This window comes from Oryzias latipes, chromosome 6, assembly GCF_053564925.1.
Source record: "Oryzias latipes strain Hd-rR chromosome 6, Olatipes_Hd-rR_3.1".
Classification (NCBI taxonomy): Eukaryota; Metazoa; Chordata; class Actinopteri; order Beloniformes; family Adrianichthyidae; genus Oryzias; species Oryzias latipes.
The window spans coordinates 994386-1012060 of NC_136242.1; the positions used below are offsets into that span (position 1 = coordinate 994386).

At 44.5% G+C, this 17675-nt stretch overlaps 1 protein-coding gene across 2 annotated transcripts in view; it reads left to right on the forward strand.

The window, feature by feature from the left end:
• galnt18a (UDP-N-acetyl-alpha-D-galactosamine:polypeptide N-acetylgalactosaminyltransferase 18a) overlaps nt 1-17675 on the forward strand; it is a 267871-nt gene that overhangs the window by 124035 nt on the left and 126161 nt on the right. For both annotated transcript variants that reach the window (XM_023955406.2, XM_023955408.2), the window contains exons 2-3: nt 15550-15757; nt 15827-15993. In XM_023955406.2, the coding sequence (XP_023811174.1) occupies nt 15550-15757; nt 15827-15993 (375 nt within the window). The remainder of the gene's footprint in view (nt 1-15549; nt 15758-15826; nt 15994-17675) is intronic.

A 17675-nucleotide genomic window follows, 5' to 3' on the forward strand; every position in this document is an offset into this window, starting at 1 on the left:
AAGTAAACAAGGTGATAAAAGCAATAATCTTATTTATTTATTTTTTCGATTCTGGTGCTTCCTCAGTTGGGTCCTCTGCCTTTGGGTCGGCTGCTGTTCAGCCGCTGCAGCTCTAATTGGGAACCTGCATCGCCACTTAGCTGTGGTGAGCCCGGTCGCCGCCTGTGATGCTGTATTTGGCTGGTTATGCAGCTGTTCACAGAGAGGGAGGTCCCAAATATTAGCTCTCTCCATCAGTTAGGGGGTGTGAGGTGTGAAAGGGGGAGGGGGTTGTGTGTAGGTCTGAGGAGGGGGCTTGATTTGATTTTTTTCATGCTTGTTTTTATATTGTATATTTTGTTTGATGTGTTTTTGTGTAAAGCACTTTGTGTTTTGTTTTTATAGGAAAATTGCCACATAAATAAAATTTGATTTCATTTGATTTAAAAGAATGACAATAACAAAAATGGACAGAGATGATGAAAGGTAACCGTCACGTGGGCTTTTGAGTAGCTCACAGCATTTACCCCAACCCCAACTTGTGGTATTTAAAGGATGTGCTTAGAAAGGTGCACAGATGAGAAATCTGACCAGAAAGTCTAGATTTTGACCATGAATTTCCCTTTAATGAAAAAGCTCCTTCGGGTTTAATATGATTGGTACCATTGGGAAATGAGTCGCCCTGTCAAGCTTTTAATAACACGGATGACTCATGTAATATACGGCTGTGATTTATGTGCTTGCAGCTGAAATGAAAGTGGGCCTAACTCATGCTGGCATTGAATCAGCAGCATTTCTCTGAGACGGAGCCAGTACGTTTTTGTGGTGACCCACAGAGTCCAAGCAGATATGTTTTGTCGTAGTGGCAAATGACGTGCTTGTTTGCCGGATGGATAATAATTTGATCACAAAACCAATGCTTCATGTTGGAGCACAAATATTCTGAAGAAGCCAGGCTTCATCAAGCTGAGTGAGAACTCTGCCCGTTGGTTGGATGTCACACTCAAGCCTATAAGAATCTGACAGAACGAAAACATGAAACTGCAGAATCCTTAAACTGTGTGTTCTGGAGATTTTACAAATGATGCTGGTTTCCATTTGAAAGAGACAGAGACTTCTTTTACTTAAGTCAAACTTCACTAAATTATAAATCGATCAGGACAGTCTTTTCTAGAACTGAGAGATCCTCCTCAAGAAGACATCTGAGCTCCACTCAGTTTTATCTAAGAAGGACCCTCAGTGAAGAACAGCTGAACCGAGAGTAGCCATTAGACAGTTTCTAAACAGGTACATAGACAGAAACACACATACTTACATACAACAACACAATGCCAACACACATGAGCAGTTTGGCCGATGCAGTATTGTTACTATTGTTGCTACGCAGGTATTTAGGTATTTGTGTTACAGAAAAATGTGCACAAAGTCCACAATCTTTGGGGGTCAGACTCTGGGCCGATGACGTCTTGTGTTCTTGGGATGAAGTCAGACTGTAGACAAATGAACCCTAGAGTCTCGATGCAGGTGGCGGTTAGAGACCAGGCCATTATAAAGCATTGCTCCAGGTGGAGAACGAGGTAGAGGAGAGCCAGCGGACAAAGAGCATGCAGAGAGAGACATCCATTCATGAATTTAAAAGCAAAAACAACGTGTCATTGGCTGAGAAGAAAGGCAGACTACATGGCTATTGGTTCAAAGTGAAGGGATAATTGATATTGGTGTGTTTAGTGACATTACAACCCTGTTTCCCTATGAAGTGAGGTAGATCTTTGTTTTGTTTTTGTTTAAATTATGCCAAAGCTTCACTTACTGTTTTTAGACTTGACTGCAACAACTGAAGTGATCTGGAGGAGTCTGAGCCTTAGCTTGATGAAATCTATAGTTGTGTCTGCTTTGCAACTGAGAGCACCATTTTCTGGAGTTATCTGTATACTCAAAATCACAACAAGATGTGTTTGAGGAAAAGCAGCAGACACTTCAGCTGTTTATGCAGTTTATTTTCAGAGGAAGTTTTGTTAATTTGAGCTGTTTTATGGAGGAAATACGATGCATTTGTTTTGCAAAACAAAAATTTATAGATTTAAATATTGGCTTTGCAAACAAAACCTTTTTTTTAATAAAAGGTTTATTGAATTTAATCTAGATAATCTGTAGTATTTTTGTTAACCTTCATTTACCTCCTGTTACTGTGCTTCTGTGGGCTTCACTCCCTCATGGTTGGCTCTTTCAGGAACTCTGCTGATGCAGCTTTTCTGAGGATTCCTGCTGTTTTGTTGCAGTCAACTCGAAAGCCCCAGATTTCACCAACAGTCATTTTCTCTCTGCTTTTGTTGTTTGTACTCCCACACACGGAAGTAAGCTAGTAACACTGATCACCCCGATGTCGGCCTTTTTTCAGAGTGTTGTTCACATCCTTCTGATCCATCAAGTCACTAAACTAGAATCCATTGCTGGGAGGTTCTGCAGAACTTTAGCCCGCTTTGCAGATAGCATTTTAGTTGATGCTAAGTGCATTATCCGCTGTGAAGCTGCAGTGCTTCACATATTCTTATCTGAGCCTCTAAAAAGCACAGCAATCCCTGTTTTTATATGTTACTGGCAGCAGCATGGCACAGAGTTTTGGTTGGGTACCATCCCAAGTAAAAACTAAGTAGTTCATGTCTCATAACAACGAAAAAAGCTGCCTCTGGCTGCAGTTTTCCTGTTGTCTTGTGTGGAGTAGAGCTGCTCAAAGAGGCTCAGTGTGCTCTGCTGCCAACTAGCAGTCAGAGGGTGAAGTGGACAACAAGAATCAGACACTAAAGGACGCTCAGAAATAAGTAAATAAATATCGTCCTAGCAGCATTTTGAATCTATACGAGTATCGAATTATCGCGATATATTGCCAAAATGATATTTTCTTATACCCCTACTTAAAGCATTATGATGTCGCCTTTGTAATTCTTTATAGATAGATAGATAGATAGATAGATAGATAGATAGATAGATAGATAGATAGATAGATAGATAGATAGATAGATAGATAGATAGATAGATAGATAGATAGATAGATAGATAGATAGATAGATAGATAGATAGATAGATAGATAGATAGATAGATAGATGACTTTATTAATCCCACAATGGGGAAATTTCATTTATCTGTGGCAGCAACACGACATTCAGAAATAATCTATATAATATAACATCAATAAAGGACATCACAAATGACATTTATATTAGATAATTAAAAATATTATTAAAATTATTGTCATGATACGACGAGAGTTCAGAGTGACCCAAATGCTGAAACCCAGAAGGAGACTCGGACAACGGGGTAAGTCTAGTTTGATTTTATATAGCAAAGGGTGAGTAATGGCCTTTCTCCAGAGGTGGCGTGGCAGCAGGATTCCAGAGCGAGACAGTCAGAGTCCAGGCAGAGAACAGCGACCAGGTGAGTTCCAGAGGTGATTCTTCCTGAGACAGAGACGAGAGGAGCAATGAGTAACTTGAAGCATTGACAACAAACAGGAACATGAGCTGACCAGACTAAGCACCATGGGAGGAACAACGAACTGGCGTCGAGTGGAGGTCCAGGTGCTCCTTAAGAGGGTAACGGCGATAATGAGGTGAGTGGTGGCAGCTGGTCGCGTCAGGAACAGAGCAGGCAGGGGAGGGGGAGAGTAGCTGGCAGAGGCACCATGACAATTATTATGAAAAATTATTATCAAAAATGAGATTCTTATTAAATAAAGAAATAAATATTAAATAAATACAGCTGCAAAAGTGTAAAAAACATGCGGTCTGCAAAACATGTAAACTGTAAAAAGAATTACAATTTTTTTCAAAATACAGAAATAACTAATGAAGTTCACACCAAAAACAAAAACAAACAACTGTTCAGGAACAAAAAACATTTTATAATTGAAAAACAACAACTACAACAAAAGTAAATGAATCAATGACTAAACAGAAAAAACACCCTGGGACCGTGGAGTGTTACTTTGACACGGTGTTGTATAGTCTGATGGCTGTGGGGAGGAATGACCTGCGGTAGCGCTCCTTCTTACACTGAGGGTGCAACAGTCTTGTGCTGAAGGAGCTGGTCAGCGCCTCTACAGTTTGGTGTAGGGGGTGGGAGGGGTTATCCATGATGGATGTCAGCTTAGCTAACATCCTCCTGTCCGCCACCTCCTCGATGGACTCAAGTGTGCAGCCCAGGACAGAGCCGGCCCTCCTAACCAGTTTGTTAAGCCTCTTCAAGTCTCTGCCTGCACTGCCCCCCGCCCAGCACACAATTCCATAAAGGACCACTGAGGCCACCACAGTGTCGTAAAAGGTCCTCAGCAGCTGTCTGCACACGCCAAAGGACCTCAGTCTCCTCAGCAGGTGAAGGCGACTCTGGCCCTTCCTGTACAGAGCATCGGTGTTGTTGGACCAGTCCAGTCTGTTGTTCAGGTGAACACCCAGATATTTAAATGTGTCCACGACCTCAATGTCTGAACCCTGGATGTTCACCGGTGAGTGTGATGGTGAGGACCTCTTGAAGTCCAGTATCAGCTCCTTTGTCTTGCTGGTGTTAAGCAGCAGGTGGTTAACTTCACACCAGCTAACAAAGTCAGTGATGACCCCCCTGTACTCCTGCTCACCCCCCCCCCCTGATACACAGCCCACAATGGCACTGTCGTCTGAGAACTTCTGCAGATGACAGTGGTGGGAGTCGTAGGTGAAGTCTGATGTGTGCAGGGTAAACAGGAATCGGGAGAGCACAGTCCCTTGAGGTGCCCCCGTGCTACAGGCCACCACATCAGACACACAGTCACGCAGCCTCACAAACTGTGGCCTGTCTGTGAGGTAGTTGATGGTCCAAGCAACCAGATGTTGGTCCACACCTGCAACCTCCAGCTTCCTCCTCAGCAGTGATGGCTGAATTGTGTTGAAAGCACTGGAGAAATCAAAAAACATGACTCTCACAGTGCTCCCAGGGGCCTCCAGGTGAGACAGGGCCCGATGCTGCAGGTAGATGATGGCGTCATCCACCCCGATGCCTGGTCGATATGCAAACTGCAGCGGGTCCAGTGCTGAGCTCACCTGAGTGCGGAGATGGCTGAGGATGATCCTCTCCATAGCCTTCATCAGGTGGGAAGTCAAGGCGACAGGTCTGAAGTGGTTCGGTTCCGTAGGACGAGGTACCTTTGGAACCGGAACCAGGCAGGAAGTCCTCCAGAGGACTGGTACCTTCTCCAGTCTGAGGCTCATATTAAATATGAACAGCATCACCACACAGAGCTGGTCTGCACACTCCCTGAGGAGCCTGAAGGTGATGCTGTCAGGGCCTGTTGCCTTCCTGGCCTTTGTTCTCCTTAACTCCATCCTAACCTGATTCAGGGTGAGGCAGAGGGGGGTTGGAGGATGGGTGGGCGGTGGCTGGTCTGGTGCTGTGAGTCGTTGGGGGGGTCCCTTTGCTTCTGTTGGAAGAAGGGGAGAGTGGACTGTTTGGTGCTGAGGTGGTAACAGCTGCAGCTGGGAGGAGACGCCTGAGCTGGAAAGGTGTGAAGAGGGGGCCGTGTGGGTGGAGACTGTGGGCTGGGCAGAATCAAATCTGTTAAAGAACAGGTTCAGTTCATTTGCCCAGGCTTGGTCACCTGTGACCTGGCGACCATTTCCAGCCTTAGCATGTCCTGAGATGTGTTTCAGACCCCTCCACACATCACAGATGTTGTTCTGTTCCAGGCGCTGCTCCAGCTTCTTCCTGTAGCAGTCCTTGCACTTCCTGATCTTATATTTCAGGTCCCTCTGTACTCTGCGTAGCTCCTCCTTGTCCCCAGAGAGAAAAGCCCTCTTCTTTTCATTTAGGAGGGTCTTCAGCTCAGGAGTAACCCAGGGCTTATTGTTGGAAAAACACTGCACTGATTTTGTTTGCACTGTGTTTTCCACACAAAAATTCACATAGTCCGTGATGCAGTCAGTAAGACTGTCAATGTCCTCCCCGTGTGGACTACAGAGAACGTCCCAGTCTGTGGTGCTAAAACAGTCCCTTAGTCGCCCTGTTACCTCCTCAGTCCAGATCTTCACCGTTTTAATCTGTGGTTTCTGCTGTTTCACCACTGGAGTGTAAGCAGAGGAGAGATGGACCAGGTTGTGATCAGAGCGTCCTAAAGGGGGGAGGGGGGCAGAAGCATATGCATTCTTGACGTTAGCATAGAAAAGGTCCAGAGTTTTTCTGTCCCTCGTATGACAGTTCACATACTGGGTGAAGTTGGACAGGGTGGCGGAGAGGGGGGTGCATGCATGGTTAAAGTCCCCAGAAATCAGGATCAGGGCCTGTGGGTGTTGTGTCTGCAGCTGGGACACGGTGCTGTGCACGCGCTCACAAGCGACAGCAGCGTCAGCCGACGGAGGGACGTAAACAGTCACCACCAGCACATGGGAGAACTCCCGTGGAAGGTAGTACGGCCGAACGCTGACTGCCACCAGTTCAATGTCCTTGCTGCAGTGCTGTTCTTTCACAGTGATGTGGTTCGGGTTACACCACCTGTCATTCACGAACACCACCAGACCACCGCCTTTCTTCTTTCTGCTCTGCGCCGCGCTCCGGTCCGCCCGCACCAGCGTGAATCCAGTAACTGAGACCACGGAGTTTGTCATGTCCTGGTTGAGCCACGTCTCGGTGAAACACAGCAGGCTGCTCTCACGGTACACCCGCTGCAGACGCATGAGCGCTGTTAACTCGTCCAGCTTGTTAGAGAGCGCGCGGACGTTTCCCATAGTAACGGATGGTAAACATGGCTTGTACCTCCGTCTTCTCTCCCGGCATTTAACTCCAGCTCTGCAGCCTCGTCGTTTCCTCCGTATTTCAGCTGGAACATCTGGCTTTCCAGCGAGGAGAATCTCAACTCGTCCAAGAGCTAACAGCTGATCTCGAGTGTAAACAATGTAGCTGCATCCTAACGGATCCCCTGAGGCAGGTTCAAAAAGTTGAGAAAAAATAAAAAAACAAAAAGCAAAAGTAATAGTCAGATTCCTGTCCTTTGTCGCAGAACTTTGTAATAGTTGTTGAAAAATACAAAAAACACAAATAAGTTGGAAGAAAATATTAAAAAACGCAAAGTAAGGAACACAAAAAGGTAGAGCTGCCCAGATAAGCTGCCACACACGCGGCGCCATGGTAACAATCAACAATTTATTCTTCTCCGATGACGTGCCATCAGAGAGCTGGGGGGTATTCCAAAAAGCAGGTTATGATATATATATATATCTTATTATATATATATATATATATATATATATATATATATATATATATAAACGCCCCTCTCACCCTCCGCGGGTGGTTTCTCCTCCAAGCTCGGGTCCTCTACCAGAGGCCTGGGAGCTTGAGGGTCCTGCGCAGTATCTTAGCTGTTCCTAGCACTGCGCTTTTCTGGACTGAGAGGTCTGAGGTCTTTCCAGGTATCTGTTGTAGCCACTCCTCCAGGTTGGGGGTTACTGCCCCGAGTGCTCCAATTACCACTGGACTGGCACCACTGTCACCTTCACTTTCCAGGCTTTCTCCAGTTCTTCTCTGAGTCCCTGGTATTTCTCCATTTTCTCATGTTCCTTCTTCCTGATGTTCCCATCGCTTGGCACTGCCACATCCACCACAACGGCTTTCCTCTGTTCTTTATCCACCACTACAATGTCTGGTTGGTTCGCCATTACCATCCTATCAGTCTGGATCTGGAAGTCCCACAGGATCTTTGCCTTCTCATTCTCTACCACCTTCGGAGGTGTTTCCCATTTTGACCTTGGGGTTTCCAGTTCATATTCTGCACACATGTTCCTGTATATTATTCCAGCCACTTGATTGTGGCGCTCCATCTATGCTTTCCCTGCCAGCATCTTACACCCTGCAGTTATGTGCTGGATTGTTTCAGGCGCTTCTTTGCACAGCCTACACCTTGGGTCTTGTCTGGTGTGGTAGATCTGAGCCTCTATTGCTCTGGTGCTCAGGGCTTGTTCCTGGGCTGCCAGGATGAGCGCTTCGGTGCTGTCCTGTAGGCCAGCCCTTTCTAGCCATTGGTAGGAATTCTTGATATCAGCCACTTCAGTTATGGTCCGGTGGTACATCCCATGCAGGGGTTTGTCCTCCCATGAGGATCTGTCCTCCAGCACTGTATCCTCTGCTCTCCATTGCCTGAGACATTCACTGAGCACACTGTCAGTTGGGGCCTTGAGCTTGATGTATTCATGGATCTTGGATGTTTCATCCTGGATAGTGGCTTCTACGCTCACTAGTCCTCGGCCTCCTTCCTTGCGGCTAGCATACAGTCTCAGGGTGCTGGATTTGGGATGGAACCCTCCATGCATGGTGAGGAGCTTTCGTGTTTTAACATCCGTGGTCTGTATCTCTTCCTTTGGCCATCTTATTATTCCTGCAGGGTATCTGATAACGGGCAGTGCGTAGCTGTTTATTGCCCACATCTTATTTTTGCCATTGAGCTGGCTTCTCAGGACTTGCCTTACTCGTTGGAGGTATTTAGCTGTTGCAGCTGTCCTTGTTGCCTGCTCCAGGTTGCCATTTGCCTGTGGAATTCCAAGGTACTTGTAACTGTCCTCGATGTCTGCTATTGTTCCTTCTGGGAGTGAGACCCCTCCTGTGTGGACTACCTTGCCTCTCTTTGTCACCATCCGGCTGCATTTCTCGAGCCCGAATGACATCCCAATGTCAGTACTGTAGATCCTGGTGGTGTGGATCAGGGAGTCAATGTCACGCTCGCTCTTAGCATATAGCTTGATGTCATCCATGTAAAGGAGGTGACTGATGTTGGCCCCATTTCTGAGTCGGTATCCATAGCCAGTCTTGGTGATTATTTGACTGAGGGGGTTGAGACCTATGCAGAACAGCAGTGGGGACAGAGCATCACCTTGGTATATCCCACATTTGATGGACACTTGTGCAAGTGGCTTCCCATTGGCTTCAAGGGTGGTTTTCCACAGCTTCATTGAGTTTCCTATGAAGGCTCTTAGAGTCCTGTTGATGTTGTACAGCAAGCATTCAGTGATCCATGTGTGTGGCATTGAGTCATAGGCCTTCTTGTAATCAATCCAGGCTGTGCACAGGTTGGTGTGTCGTGACTTGCAGTCTTGACCGACTGTTCTGTCGACCAGGAGTTGGTGTTTGGCTCCTCTGGAGTCTCTACCAATGCCCTTCTGTGTGTTACTCATGAATTGATCCATGTGCCTATTTATCTTTGTTGCAATGATGCCTGACATGAGCTTCCATGTTGTGGACAGACAGGTTATTGGCCGGTAGTTGGATGGGACTGCACCCTTTGAGGGATCCTTCTGGATCAGGATCGTTCGCCCTTCCGTTAGCCATTCGGGGTGAGTCCCATCTCTTAGCAGCTGGTTCATTTGTGCTGCCAGGCGCTCGTGGAGTGCGGTAAGCTTCTTTAGCCAGTAGGCATGTATCATGTCAGGGCCCGGTGCTGTCCAGTTCTTCATACCTGAGACTCTTTCTTGGATGTCTGCCACTGTGATGGTTACTGGATTCTGTTCAGGGAGGTTGCTATGTTCTTTTCTCAGAGAGACCAGCCACTGGGCATTGCTGTTATGTGCTGTCTGTTTCTCCCATATACTTTTCCAGTACTGTTCAGTTTCCAGCCTTGGTGGGTCTGCTCGGCTGTTTTGACCCTGCCACTGAGCGTACACTTTTGCAGGTTGAGTTGCGAAGAGCCTGTTTAATCGTGGCTTCATTGTCTCTTGTGTACCTCTTTAGGCGGCTGCTCAAGGCTAGGAGCCTTTGTTTGGCAGTTTCCAGTGCTTCAGGTATGGGCATCTGGCTGTATCTCTTAGGTACTTGCTTTCTCATTGTACCTCTTTGAGCCTCTGTCAGCTTACTCACATCCTTCCGAGTTGCCTTGATTTTGGCCTCTAACCGTTCCTTCCATGGTGGGTACTGTTTTCTTCCATGGTTGCTCTTGTAGCCAAGCATCTCAAGGATCACTGCTGCTGAAGTGTAAACCAGTTCATTGGTTTCTGTAATGTTTTTGGTAGGAATTGCCCTCAATGCTTCATTCACAGTTTCCAGTAGACTTTCAGGTACGTCACTTAACCGTCGTAGTTGGTGTCGGGGTAGCCTAGTGTTCATTGTAGACATGATCTTGTCTTTCAGGTCAGTTGCTGCCTCGCTCAGTGTAATTGTGGTTGTTGGGGCTGTGTACCCAATCTCAGGGTGGAAGTGTGGCATAACCTCCACCATATATATATATATATATATATATATATATATATATATATATATATATATATATATATATATATATATATATATATATATATATATATATATATATATATTATATATATTATATATATATATATATTATATATATATACATATATATAATCCTGATTATTTATACAAAATAATATAACCACCTACTGAAATAAGAAACACTTGGAAACACTTAAAGTGGACATTGATGGTGTGGTCCATTAGGACCTGCTGTCTCCTTCATCTGTCTCCTTATCGTTGCCTCTGCCCCATATCCTCACTTCATCCTTGTAATGTTCAGTCTTGGTCCTCTTCTTCATCACTTGCCACTTCACCATCTCTTGTGCTGAACCTCTTGTTCTCTCAAGCCCACTTATATAGTCAACAGACTTTTCTGAATTTTATATGCTCTTTTTGTCATTTTAGCTTTGGTTATAGGTCTTTGGCATAAGTTTATCTAATAACTTACCTGTAAAAAGTAAACACTTACCTTGATGTTTGTTTAGTTTCAACCTGATCCTCATATTCAGGTTTTAACATCTCAGCTGCTCCGATCTGAGTCAAAAACACGTTTTGTGTTATTAATCGATCATTTGTCAAAGCCAAACAGATTGTGAAAGATCATTTGACTATTATCACAATTTGCCGGGTCCATTTCTTTAAAGTCTGCACTTTACAAAACTTGAACGATCCAGTGGAATACAGTAAGTCGAATTTTAAGCTTGATCCCTTTAATGCATTTTACAGCTGGAAATAAACAAAGTGATGCAAGGTAAGGCTCTAAGGCAGTTTCCCTCGGTTGACCCCCCCGCTCTTCCTCTGTTCACCACTGTCATCCAGATCTCTCCTGTCAGCCTGCTCTCACAGCTGAGCTGCTTGACAGTCTGCAGTGCGGTTGCAGAGCTGAAGTGCGACCGTCCTGCAGGCCTGAATTCAGATGAAGAAGCACTGGGGAGGATGATGTTGGGATTTATTTTAGAAGCAGAATTCTGTCTTTATACTCGCTTGACGTGTTCTCAGAAGATCCTCCGCTGAAAGACACTGCTTTGATTCCGGAGTGGAATGTTTTTTTATAGAACACGTTATCCTCAACAACTTTGGTATCTGGCTGGGCTCCTGTGGGGGAATAAAAGGTCAGAGCTCATCTGCAGACCCTCAGGCAGGATCTGGGGGTCTACTTGGACCATAAGATGGGGGATTCACAGGGGTCATTAGTGGATCAGGAGGAGAATATCCAAGATAAAGCGGAGTATAAGTTGGGAGAACTGAGGCAAGCATTCGAGTGTGGGTTTTGAAAGGCAGAAAGCCTTTTACCAGTGAAGCGCTACGACCAGACAGAAAATATTTTAAAAAAATCTAAATTCCCCTGATCCACTATAGAGGAACTGTAACTTCCTGAGGTTTGTCTGAAATGAAGAAGCAGAACGTAAAAAATAGATGGAGAGACAGGCTGGCTAGTCTGTTGTCCAATGTTGTCTGTTGTGTATGTGTGTGGGCATAAGTGTGTGTGCATGGGTATATGTGTGTATGTGTCTGTATGTACGTGAGTGGGCATAGGTGTGTGTGTGTGTTTTTATGTGTGTGTGTGTTTGTGTGTATGTCTGTGTGGGCATACATGTGTGTGTGGGTGGGTGTATGTGAGATGTGCGTGCGTGTGTTTGTAAGCTGATGTGACAGGGCTCAGGGTCGCCTGGTTTACTAATGTCTGCGGTTGAGTTCTTTCTGCCACAGTCGTTTGTATTTTTTTGTCCTCCACATGTCTGTCTGTCTGTCACTCGTCATCATCTTCCTCACATCATGTTGTCACTTTCTTCGTGCCGATCCTCTCTGACTCTATCCCTGTATCAACATTATTTCAGTTTTTTGTTGTTTTTCTGTCCTCCATTTCTCTCTTTGTCTCATTTGTGTTGTTGTATGTGCTCTTTGTCGTTTATTTAGATGCAAATGTGTTGCTGTTGATTCTGTAAGGACGTGTGGAGGAGTGATTTTTCTCCTCCCATGTGTGTGCAGCATCTCCCTCGTATTTGAGTGCTCTGTGTGTGTGCTGAGTGATTGTTCAGCTGAGCGGACACTACTGTTGAGCCAATTTCCAATCTACCAAGGTGATCAGAGGACGAAGGCTCAGTGGCCTCACAGATGCTGTCAGGGCTGCTGTTCCATCCAACCTTACGCTTCACTGCAGACCTTTGGCAGCACCGAGTCCACCTGTGTGTTCAGTGTGTGTGCTTTGTTTCAGTGCTGTGAAGCCGTTTTTGTTTGTCACATTCAAATAATAAACAGTTTGAATTTGAATTTTTAAAGCAAAACGTTTACTTGCAAAAACACACCGAATGGAAATTTATTAAAAGATGAGTTTTCAAAGCATTGCTTCTTTGGAAGAAATGTGTAAATGCAAGCAGGCGAATCCAAACTAAGATGTCGAAAAACATTTGCCTCTTTTTTACTTACTGTTGAATTGTTGCCAAACTAGTATGTAGCTTGTAACTTAAATAAAAATAAAGCTTGGATGTGGAACTTAGGGCTGCACAGTAGTGCAGTGTTCAAATCCCAGCCAGGTCCTTGCTGTGTAGAGTTTCTCCCGACACATGCAGAGGAGCAGATACTACATAATTCTTCTCAGGTCTGCCCCTATTATATGGTAACACTTGGTCTTCACTGTTGTTGACCGTTTCTCCAAAATGGTGCACTTTATCCCTTTAACAAAACTCGCTTTAGCTAAGGAGACAGTAGACGTACGGCTCCGGCAGGTTTTTTGGCTCCATGGTGTCCTTAGGGAGGGACACGGTTTTAGGCAGACATCCCCAATTTACAGCCAGTCTGTTCTAAGTTTTGCTGTTTGATCATCAGGTTTTCATCCTGAGCCCAACGGCCAGTCAGAAAGGCTTTTCCAGCAGTTAAAAGCTAGTCTACGCATCTTCTGTGAGGCTCTGTATGCATTCCGTCCACTGTCTTTGCGTCTTATTCTAAGGGCTGCTTCACTAAGCAATTCCTTTTTTCGCAAAAGCCATTAACACTTGTATTATTGTGTTTAATGCAGACTTTCTAGTGTAAAAAGGAAGTTCACTGTTTAAAAGTGCAGGACAGGGTGCTTTCTGCCCAACATCACTGAAGCAGAGTGTGACGGCAGAGTGCATTATTGAAAGCCTCAGCACATAGAAAATGCTGATATAAAGTCAAAGTGAGAGCCCGGTTGAGGCGTGTGGCTTAAATTTGGACAGGAGACACAGAGCAGAGAAGCCTGGGTGGTGCATTTGTGGTGCCCATTATAAAGCTTGAGGAGAGAGGTTCCTTTTCACCCTGGAGACCATTAAGTATGTTGCTGGCAAAGGGAGAAGCACGCCTCTTCTGGCTAATAAAAAAGCCATTTGGCTCAGGAAGGCAGAAGGAAGATGTCAGCTTTGTTTTGATGGCAGAACGGGAACTAAAAGCTGTTTGACTTTCTCAGACTTTTTCTGTTATGTTTTTATGTCACTAAATAGTTTAACAATCTAGTATTTTTATCCACAAATAAGTGTGAGATAATAAATCCATTGCACCATTTCAAGTTTATCTACTATAACTCTTTGAACCCCACCATTATTATGTTGTCACTGTAAACTGACTCACTTTATTCATAGATTTCATCCTTCTGGCATGGAGAAAGTCAAGAACGTCTTATGTTCTTGGACTTTTTTAGGTTGTTTGTTCCTCCAAAGGTATTGCTCTGTTCAATTTCTCACTTTTGTTCAATTCTTGTTTTTTGTGTTTTTTTTCAGTTTTCCAGCAAGCTTTGAAGACACATTCTGATGAAAATGAGGCTTTGGTGTTTTTACCATCTTGTGGCATTTTTCTGTTTATGGGAACATATATGAAGAAAATTCAGATTAAAATTGTGTTTCTGATTTTTTCTTGAAATTGTTGTGAATCAGGAGCAGACAAGGAGAATGTAATTTGAAAAGGAGCATATTTCTGATGCATCCTTGCAGACAAATAGATTTATAAACGCTTTTGTTTCCTTGTCTCAGCTGGAATCTGGATCTAAACTGTACGGCTGGCGAGCTCCAGTATTGCTAACTATTTTTGTTGCACTGCTAATGATAGCCTGGGGTTGTGAGGATCTGTAAACTAGCAGGAGAGAGTGTAAACAGATGGATAATGGGAGATGGGTATGGGATTACTCCACGCCAACAGTCCTGCCCCCAACTCAGAGATTAATTTCGAATGAACTCCTGCCGCTCTGCAGAAACTATGTCCTAGAACAGGACAGTTTTTTGGATTATCCTAAAATCAGCATTATTAATAATTAAAAGAGCATTGGCAACACTTTGAAAATAGAACAAAAGATGATCGGAGTGAAACTTTTCTTTCATTTCTGTACTATATTCTTGTCTTGTTGAGTTTTTGTCGAACTGCTGTCAGTCTGCTGCGTGGCAATTGTGTTTCCAAACATGAAAATATTTAAAAACACTAAAATTTTGTTGCCCCTTGCCTTCGCCCACAAGTGGCCGGGATAGGCTCCTGCAGCCCTGTGACCCCGAAAGAGAATAAACGGAAGAAAATGAATGAGTGAGTGAGTGAGTGAGTGAGTGAGTGAGTGAGTGAGTGAGTGAGTGAGTGAGTGAGTGAGTGAGTGAGTGAGTGAGTGAGTGAGTGAGTGAGTGAGTGAGTGAGTGAGTGAGTGAGTGAGTGAGTGATTTTGTTGAAGTTTCAGTTTGACAATCAGTTATTTGCAGAACTGAGCTTCTCTTTCAGTCCCTCCAGACCTCAGCAGACAACTTTTATTTGGTAACTATGAACAACACTGTCACTCTAGACAAAATTAAAATCATATATATATTTCTTACATGTTTTAAAAAGCACTTAGCTGAGATGGCGTCTGACCAGCTGGAGACAAAAACTGTTAGAATTTAGGAAATGGTGAATACTGTACTGTATAGTGCTTTTTTTTTACCTTCCTTGAAGGCCCAAAAGCTCTGGCGGCGAACACTTGCGCCGACCCTCCACCAGAGACAAGCTGGGGTTCAGTGTCTTGCCCAACGACACTTCAACATTTGTGCAGGCAAGCTGAGAATCGAACCTGCAGTTTTCCGATCAGAGGTCGGCCGCTCCACAATTTTTAAGAAAAAAATAATCATACAAAATTTTAAAAACCTTTAAAAAATGAATTAGTTAAAGTTTGGATATATATGTTGAAAAGGTTTGAAGCTGTAAGTGTCAATGCGTCTCCTGCTTTTGTAGTGGGTGGGGGGAGGGGGGTGCCGGGGTTTTTGATGATGCTGAGGAACACGCCTTGTAGGGTTATGTTTTAGACTGTCCATCCTTAATTCTCAAATGTGTCCCGACCCTGTCCACAGACACCCCACAGAAGGACGGTGAAGATGCTTTGTCCTCACCCGACTCCACCTCTGATCGCCCTTCCTCGCTGTTCAACCACTGGGGTCGAGACTTGGGTCCAGAGAGTCGAAGGGCAGCCCTTAAGAAGTTCCGTTACTATGGATACAACAGCTACCTGAGCGACCGCATCTCCCTCACCCGGCCGATTCCAGACCTGCGTCCGGACGGGTCAGTCCTCACAGACCTCCACGTTTCTCCTCTTGGAAGTAAAACTTAACGCTTTGTTGTGTCCTCCAGGTGCAGAAACATGTCGTTTTCATCAGACCTTCCTCAGCTCAGCGTCATTTTCATCTTCGTTAATGAGGCCCTGTCGGTGCTGCTGCGCTCCGTCCACACGGTCATCCAGAGGACTCCGGCATCTCTGCTCCAGGAGATCATACTGGTGGATGACCACAGCAGCAGCTGTAAGAAGCCTAAACTGTCCCAGTGACCTTAACCTTAAACAAGCTGTCTTTACTTGGGTTCTTAGAAGATCCTTTTTACCCAGCAGTAAGGAATACCGGATTTCCAGTCCTTAACTGATTCTCCCACTTATTGATTTCACATCTTTTAATACAAAGAACTTCATAACTGCATATCTTCTTTTACTGGATCTATTCAAAATGTGTTCAAATCTCTGGGGCTGGATTTCGAAAAAACAATGGCTGGATGGCGGTAAGTACTGGCACTGGTTCAAATTCCATTCCACCTGCACAGATTGGGTATCCCACTTCCGCCTGACAGCAGCTGGGATAGGCTCCAGCAACTACCTGACCCCAAAAGGGATTCAGAAAATGGGTGAATGGATGGATGGATAGCTGCAAAGAGTCAGTACTTTAGAGTCATTTTATGGTATAAACAAGACAATTTAATTTACGTTGAAAACAGCTATCAATCTTTCCAACCCACTTAATCCCTTTTGGGGTCACATGGTTGCTGGGGCCTATCTAAGTCACTGTTGAGCAAGTTGGGGTACACGCTAGACAGTTCTCCAGTCTGTCACATTCTGCACCACATCTTTTGTTCACTGGTGCCCCCGTCCAGAAGAGGTACACAGAGTAGGAAGTGTTCTAACATCTTTCCCGGTCTGCATGTTGAGTTTTTGTTTGGACATGGAGTCAATGAGGATGGAAGGTCTTTCTCCGTCTGAAACTCTGGTTCTGATTTGCTTTAGTTTCTAAACCTCAGGGGTGTTTTTGCTGTGTGTTAAATAGGGTTTTGTTCACAAAATCCATGATTGAGCCTACTTAATAATCTGAAATCCATTCTTCAAATAAATTAATTGTTTTTATCTGCTTTTGATTAATTTTTGATTTGTGATTTTATCAGTAAAAGCTCCACCTTTGCACATTTTCTGTTGGTAATTGTGAAAAATTTATTGATCCATATCAAATACTGATGGTTTAGAATGAAAATTAGAAGAAACAAAAAACACTATTGAAATGGATTTAAGCCTGGGACTCGATTCACACTGAAGTTCCACCCACAGAGACTTGAGACTAAACCTCACAAACTTGAAACATGAGGTATGATTAGGCCGAGACTTGTGAACCATGTCCATTTGTTTTTTGTTTTTGTTTTTTCAGCTTCAGGACATGTCAGATCTTTAAAATAAAAACTCTGTCTCAAAACGGCCAGACGACTGGATCCAATTGCAGCAGGTTTATGAGCTCAGCTTAAAGTCCACAGAGCTAAATTGGGATCAGGCAGGCAAGGGGCAATAACAGGCATGGGAGAATCAGAGAAGAAACTGTAGTAGTCAGGATCCAGACGAGGTTTGGGGGAGGTGGCAGGCAAACCGAGTCAGAGACAAAACAGGGACATGAGACAGAGATCAGGTCCAACTACACCGCTCAGTAATGTTGCGAGAGTGGCACAAACAATACTTCACACTGTGTGAGGCTCAGTGCAGAGCTTAAGAGCACTGGGAGTGGTTACAAATGAAAGTCAGGTGTGTGGCAGCCAGGAAGTGTGCGCTGGGGTTGCTGGGAGATGAAGTGCATTCATAACTCTGGAACAACTTTAAACTAATATAATGACAATTTGTGACAATATAATGTTCATTTTAATCACACATTTGAGACTTAATATTACATGTGAAGGCTTA